General features: G+C 43.9%; 1 protein-coding gene across 1 annotated transcript; it reads left to right on the forward strand.

The window, feature by feature from the left end:
• Nucleotides 1–2895: 2895 nt before the first annotated feature.
• zbtb2b (zinc finger and BTB domain containing 2b) lies at nucleotides 2896–6877 on the forward strand. Its single transcript, XM_071516792.1, has 2 exons — nucleotides 2896–3068; nucleotides 3738–6877. The coding sequence occupies exons 1-2, from the start codon at nucleotides 2896–2898 to the stop codon at nucleotides 5152–5154; spliced, it is 1590 nt and encodes a 529-aa protein (XP_071372893.1). The 3' UTR covers nucleotides 5155–6877.
• Nucleotides 6878–7619: the final 742 nt, after the last annotated feature.

Consider the following 7619-nt stretch of genomic DNA (forward strand, 5'->3'; position numbering starts at 1 on the left):
CACACAAACATGCCGGTTTTATGTTTAACGTGTCGTTACCGGATGAGACAGAATGATTAATTTCCATACAGTGAGTCAATGTAGCTTTTAACGTTACAACTCACCGGCTGTCAGGGAGCTAATTTGTAGCAAGCTGGTGGCACTCACGGCGGTTACGCTGTGCGGGAAATTAACGTTAACTCAAACGCCCCCTGCTCAACGAATTTTACAACGGCTGTTTTTTTTGGTGCTTTTTACCCACAGTCATGTGATTGTAACGTAAAACCCCTAACCGGAAAACACCGACGGACGACCCTCTCCGCCGCCAACGAATGCTGCGTTTGCGAGGAACAGAGCGAGCTGCGAGCCCAGAGGACGGTCGAGTCCCCGGTAACAAACAAACAACAGCGACACGGCAAACTCCACGAATTAAAGAGGAGTACAAAGGTACGGCTGTTTATACTTACGTAGGCTTTCGTTTACTGATATAGTTACGTTATTTACGTACGGTTTAGCTAACTGTAATTGTCACTTGGAAGTTAAAAGAAACGCATTCGTGACCAACCCCATCCCCCTTGCGCCTGTGTGTGTGTGTGTGTGTGTGTGTGTGTGTGTGTGTGTGTGTGTGTGTGTGTGTGTGTGTGTGTGTGTGTGTGTGTGTGTGTGTGTGTGTGTGTGTGTGTGTGTGTGTGTGTGTGTGTGTGTGTGTCGAGTCTACGCTCCGTTTCTTCGCGCTAGCAATAGCAACCGAAGAGGCAGACGCAGGGGTCCTGGCGCGCTCGTTTTGTCTCCAGAGCGTTATTGAATACTTTGTATGTTTCATCATTTTCGTGTTTTCTCACCTTATTGCGCTGCATTTTTTTCGTAAAACGTGCGTGTCATTTTAATAGGCTTTCCACCTAGATAGTTTTCACGGTATATTTTCAGTATAACAGAAAAGCGCACTACGGAAGTAACTCTTCCACGTGTCTACATCAGGGGCGGTGCTTTATTGTTACAAACAAGTTACTATGATGAACACATGGTATTGTAGTTACTGCATCATGTTATCCAATGTACAGAATTCAAGTGATGGTTGATGGTAGTTTGTTGTCTAATAGAAATGCTTGTTGTTTGTTGTCAAGTCGAAATGGTGCAACCAAGCGCTCTTCAGAAAGGGAAAACACATTGCCTTTGTGTAGCTTACCATAATGTAAACAGTGGTTTGTGTACCAGCTTCTTTCAAGGAGTGCTGTGGTGAGCTTTGATGAAGGAGTGGGAACACAGCAAGTGTGTCTGTTTAAACTGATACTCTAAATGTATTAAGTAGTCTACTAGATGTAGCAGGATGGTGACCAGTAGTGAGAGAGTTGCAGGTTCAGTCTGCAGCACTGACATGAGGGTGTATTCAAGTTGTGAGCAACTGGAGCATGGCTGGTATTCCATCTTCAGTGTCCACTGTTGCTGCTGAAGTGCTCTTGCGCAAAGCACTGAGGCCCAACCTGTGCGCTACATTGCGGGCGTTGCTGCACTCGGACCTGTCTGATGTAATGCAAATGTGTAGAGGGCTATTTGTGTGTGTATCCAGCATGGATATGCAAGAAAACAAAATTCAGATTAGCTGGGGTAAATTAGCCAATCAAGTATCCATCTTCCTCTGCCGTGTATGTAATTTGGCTGTGTAGTGGACCTTATGCGTGGAGCGGTGGTGAAAGTGTTCTTCTGCGTGAGACGGGGGATTCATCCTGCCCACAGGCTGTTTCCATTCTTCACTGGTGGAGGGGGTGGAACCAGTTGTGCCTTAGGAATGTGTGTCGACACCCATAACCCTGATCATGTGATGGCCTGAAGCCCGCTCAGTCCTGCCGCGACCTTTAGGGTCAACAACAGTCATCTCAGTGGCCAGCAGAAAGTGGAGAGCTCTGAAATTTCCCTTGAGATTTAGTTCGGAGGACTTGGGTTCCATCAGAACCAGGCCATGCCACGTGGTATTTTTTCTGACTGCGCTGCGTAGAGTAGAGCCTTACCTAATCTACCTTTGTTCTTGGGGTCTGTCTCTGACATTTGATTGGTCTGAACCCTCAGTAGCTACTGGCAAGATACTGAGGGTCAAAGGTGATGTCTGTGAATGCAGGAGTTACAAATGCCAAAAGAGTGGTGTGTGGAATATATTTATCTACATTGCAACTATATCCATTTTGTGCACTACAAGTGTTAGGTCTGGCCTTTGTTGACTCACAGATTAGACAAGGGGAGTTAATTTCCATATCTCAATATTTTGCACTATAGCCTTGTGCAAAAATTTGAGAATGTCTTATAACTAAGCTGTCCGCTAGTCCTAACCATCCCTTCCTCTGTATATCCCTAGAGACGGGCCACAGGGGTTGTGTGAGAGCGGTGCTCCGGAAGTTGTCATGAGAGGTCAATAAGGAAGCCTCTCTGTCTCTTTTCCCACCCAAATCTAGCTGACAGACTATTGAGGCAGCTCTTACAGGAAACCGCCTGCGCACCCTGGTTGTTATTGATTATTATGTCCGCTGTTTAAAGTAAAGTCTACTTGCAGCAGGAATATTTTCCATGTCTGTCTTCACAAACAATTAGTTTTTTCTCTTCAATATCATTGCAAAACACATGCATCTAAATCCACAGTTGCACAAAGCTTGCTTTGCTAAGCCATACCATTAATTGCCATTATTTTCTGTTAAGTTTGTGCTGGACAAATTGTCTGTAGAGTCATAAAATGATTCTTCACTGTTGTGTTACGCTAGCCTTTACAAGGTTGTTAGATCACCCCTGTCAGCCTGACTCGTTGTGGTCACAATAAGCTGTGGTCTCCTTCCAGACAGGAAACTGATTGTTACTCGTTTGGTTGTGTTTGTGTGTGCGTATGCCTGTGTGACTGTGTGTGGGTGTGCATGCCTTTGTGCAGGTTGAAGAATGGAGTTGGCCAACCATGGTCTTATCCTTCTGCAGCAGCTTAACGCTCAGAGGGAGTTTGGCTTCCTGTGCGACTGCACCGTGGCTATAGGAGATGTCTTCTTCAAAGCCCACAAGGCGGTACTAGCTGCCTTCTCCAACTACTTCAGAATGCTCTTCATCCACCAGGACAGGTAAAGTAAATGTAAAGGGATGTACCAATAGTAGTATCAGATACCAGCCCATTACCAGGCTAAAATACTTCAGGTTGTTATATTGGAAGATTTCCCCAAGGCTAAATTCTGATACCAAGACCTAAAGTCTGTTAGGATCATGTCAGAAATAAAGTGGATATTTACAAGGATGTTTGATCTCTGGAGAAAAGAGGACCGTATCTCACTGATTATTGTGTGACATGAAACTAATGGTATTGTTACATATTATTAACAGTTATTATTAATGGCATGAGGTGACACATTGGAAATTCTATACTTTGGATCAAGATTGAAAAAGTGGTATTAGTGCCTCCCTCTAACGTGTTGTGGCAAGGTTCTCCAGCTGAAAGATATATGGGCCCACAGAGATTTATACATAAGTAAAATGTTCAGTTTTCAGCAAACCATGAGCAGTAACTCAAACAAGTTCTCTTCACATTCTAAAGAAATGAGGAGCAGAGTCCATTAATAAAATTAGTTCTCTTTGTATGCTTTGTACTGTCTGTTTGTTGACCATTGAAACCTGAATCGACCAGTGCTGTGTAACTATTGTCCTCTATTGATAATAGACCACATTATCTAAATGTAATAGCCTATTTGGACCATTCACCATCTTTTGTCTCTAATTATAATTTATTTGTTTTTCAGTGACTGTGTGCGCCTGAAGGCTGCAGACATACAGCCAGATATCTTCAGCTACCTCCTCAACCTGATGTATACAGGCAAACTTGCTCCCCAGTTGATCGACCCTGCACGGCTGGAGCAGGGGGTCAGATTCCTGCATGCCTATCCACTCTTGCAGGAGGCCAGCCAGTCGGTGTATTCACACCCGGAGCACAGCCTCAACCTCTCCGCTTCTCTCTATGGCATCCAGATCTCTGACCAGCAGGTGGCGCTGTCAGCCAGAGTGTCCACTCGAAGCCAGCTCTCCTCACCCTTTGACATGGAACAGCTCAGCTCAGAGGGGAAGTATCCGTCCACGCCAGCTGTCACAGCAGCGTACACTAATTCCCCAACGTCCAAGCTAGCTTCCTCACCCCCAGAGGCAGAGGCCTCAACCAGCGGTTCTCAGCCTACGATTGAGGACCAGAAAATGGACTTGCTAACCACGGATGGTTCCTCAGTCAGTGCCATCCTTCATGTGAAACCCAGCATCATGAAGAGGAGTGCCTCCTTCAGGAAGCATTACTCCTGTCATCTGTGTAGGAGCCGCTTCAACCAGAGAAGCCTGCTGAGAGAGCATCTCCTCCAGCACACCCAGGCTCTACAGCAGACCCTGTCTGAGCCCAGCGATGCACTCTCCCCTGTCATGCCTGGAGAACAGACCACACCAGACGTAGAGGAGGTCCTGCGGGCAAGCAAGGCAGGATTAATTCACTCCGCTGCCGCCACAGCAGTCGAGATAATCAGCGACAGCGAGCAAACACCCGTCTCAGGTGGTAACTTGGACTCTCCCCGAGCGGAGGGGACCACTTCCAGCTGGGGGGTGGGAGGGTTTCAGTCTCAGGCAGACACACCTCCACCGTCAGACATTGCAGACATCGACAACCTGGAGAGCGCTGACTTAGACCGCGAAGTCAAGCGGCGAAAGTACGAGTGCTCCACCTGTGGACGTAAGTTCATTCAGAAGAGCCACTGGCGCGAGCACATGTACATCCACACGGGCAAGCCCTTCAAGTGCAGTGCTTGCGGCAAGAGCTTCTGCCGTGCCAACCAGGCGGCCCGCCACGTGTGCCTGAACCAGGGGGCCGATACCTACACCATGGTGGACCGACAGAGCATGGAACTGTGTGCTGCAGGTGACGACAGCAGCCAGATGGAGGCGCTGTTCTTGGGCTCCTCAAAGCCCTACAAGTGTAACATTTGTGAGACCACCTTCTCCAGTCCCAATGAGGTGATCAAACACCTGTGCTTCACGCAAGGGGCGTTAGCGGGGCTGCAGGGGCCCGCGGGGGCAGGGCTGCTGCTCCAGCGTGATGAGTTTTCCAAAGATGAAGGCTCTGATTTGTCCAACTCTGGCACCGTACTAGCACCCATAAAGACTGAGGAGATCCTTGTAGAGTAGTACCAAAACTGTGTTTTTGTCCCTTTTAGCATATATGTTTATTTTCTAAATTATGGTTAATAGGTAAGCTAAAGCTGAAGTTAGTCAGGGTATGTATGTTGGAGGTTCACTATATCTACTTAAACAGATTCTTTGGTACAATATTTTGGAATTCTTCAGGCTCTCTTGAGCATGACAAAAAGTTAAATAAATATATACACTATAGCTATCTTTGGGGTTTAATCCAACTTCACTCAATTAGTAAAATAACATTTGAGGCTCAAGTTTAATACCAATGAGGGAGTGGAAATAACTAACGCTTGTTTTCATCTCATCACTTCCTTGTTGGTGTTGTACATTGGTATAAGCCTCTCACACATTAGGCTGTCACACATTGGTTTCTATTTAAAGTTACCGTTGACTGTGGTCAAGCTGCGCAGGCAGAGTTTCAGCTGAAAAGGAAGAGGAAGCTGAGACAGTTCCGGAGGACGCAGCGTGTTGTTAGATGAGTTAGATCTTGTAGCCGCTCTAGATTTCAGCAGGAGCAAGAGAGGTGCTGACTGCAAACGTTTGCTCAGTGACTGTGCACTAGACTTGTTCCTCCATGGTCAAAAATGAGTGGATGATCAAGATCAGGCATACAATTATGATTCCAGCTAAAAACAGAACATGTATTCAGTCCTGAGACAATCGGCTCTCCTTTTTGAGTTGGCAGCCTATATGTAGAAAACCCATGTCTTCCATTTGCTAGGTAGGCGGAGTTGTGGCTCAGCAGAATAGATACCATGAAATGTAATTCCATGGCCATTATTTGCATCCACTGAAGCAGCCATTTAGTTCTTTTACTTTGTTTATGTCGACTGTGCCAAGTGTGAGTACGGCTCCCACCTGAGAACACCATACTAAAGCACAATTCCCACCCGTAATAAGTGTTTGGCCATTGGATAGATTGAGTTGGTCATAACGGAAACCTTAGAGCAAGAGTGAACATTGTTGTCTGGTTATGTTTACAGTTGTGCCACTTTGATACTTTTTCTTTTTACACTTCTATTTTTGTGTTGTACAACACATGGGTTACAGTTTGAAGAAACAACATGTTGATACATACACACATACCTTGAAGGGAGCTGTCAGTCCTGTACAATATTGTACAACTTTGCCATTATATCATTTGCTTGAATCTACTTTTAAAAGCCCTTATTTTTTGTTTGACATGCTTTTCTAATTTTATATACAGTGCTATATTTACAAAGAATACATTATATTGCAGAGGTTGTATATTAGTAGGCGGATAGCTTTTAAAATAGACAAGGAATTATTTGGTATAGTGAAAGTTTATGTATTAGGGATGGGCATGATAAATTGATCTTAAGATTCATCAAGAGGCAAGTCAAGCTTGAGCTTTAATATCATCGACTGTTTTTCTAATAGCCTAGGTTACTGCTGTACAATAAGTTATGGGATTTTTTAGGCTATTAATTCTCTCTTCCCCTCTTGACCAATTTGTGCTGAAAGCTAACCTTTTTGCCCATCTTGCTGATTTGGTGCAAATATAAAAGTGAAATATTTTCTCTGTATTTTAAACCATTCTGACTTTTTATGTTTGTTCTTTTAACATTGCTCAAACATGACAAAATAAATAGTGGTTATATAATAAGAACATGGTGAAATTTTATGATGCAGAGGTTAAGAATAGTAAAAAAAACACTGTTATTGCAGACGTAATGTGAAAAAAGGTGGGGTGTCAGAAAATACCAGTTGAAGGAGGGGTGGGGGTGGGGGGGGGGGGCAACTTTAACAAAAAGAGCAGTATTAACCTGCCCATTTTTTTTCAGTTTGCAATAAACTTATGACATAGTTATATCTCTATTTACTAGACACAAAGTATGACTGTCCTCCGATACTTCACTCATTTCTGTATGTTTCATGGGAATATCCAAAATTTTGATGCGAGGTGTAATAATTAAAAAAAAAACAACAACTTTGGGCTGATGAGGGACACTTTTTCCACATACTACTGATTATTGAAAATTGTGAAATATCTTTACACACATGTCCAATAAATGTGAAGCATGGAAATTCTTATGAGGTAGTAACGGTGCATAATTGCAATCATATTCATCATTTTAAATGGCCATGGACCACTCACTTCTCCTAACTGCACCAACAATTGAAACATTTTCCAACAAGAATCTCAAACAGATCAGTGGTTTACAAGCCAAAATAGACTAGTTCCTGCCAATTTGAAGCATACCAGTGTGCATCACTGTCTTGATTCCCCTGTTGCAAACCTGAACTTCATTTTGATTGGGATTGTGATTTATTGAGATAATCATACATCACTTCTGGAGATTAAGTGTTTTCCAAAACCTTATTTGAATGCAGAATTGAACTCAGTGGAGGGACACTTAATATTAAACTGTCTTAGTGTTATTTTTGTTCCTGCCAGTGGAAACAACTGCTACATTATTGTGTTTTTTGCTATA

Source organism: Centroberyx affinis, unplaced genomic scaffold, assembly GCF_046629955.1.
Source record: "Centroberyx affinis isolate AG114_WGS23_722 - 3 ecotype Tasmania unplaced genomic scaffold, CSIRO-AGI_Caff_v1 ptg000431l_1, whole genome shotgun sequence".
NCBI lineage: Eukaryota > Metazoa > Chordata > Actinopteri > Beryciformes > Berycidae > Centroberyx > Centroberyx affinis.

Coding starts and splice junctions, on each gene's coding strand:
- zbtb2b (XM_071516792.1), top strand. CDS start 2,896: ATGGAGTTGGCCAACCATGGTCTTATCCTTCTGCAGCAGCTTAACGCT. Junction 3,069..3,737: donor CTCTTCATCCACCAGGACAG/GTAAAGTAAATG, acceptor TTTGTTTTTCAG/TGACTGTGTGCGCCTGAAGG.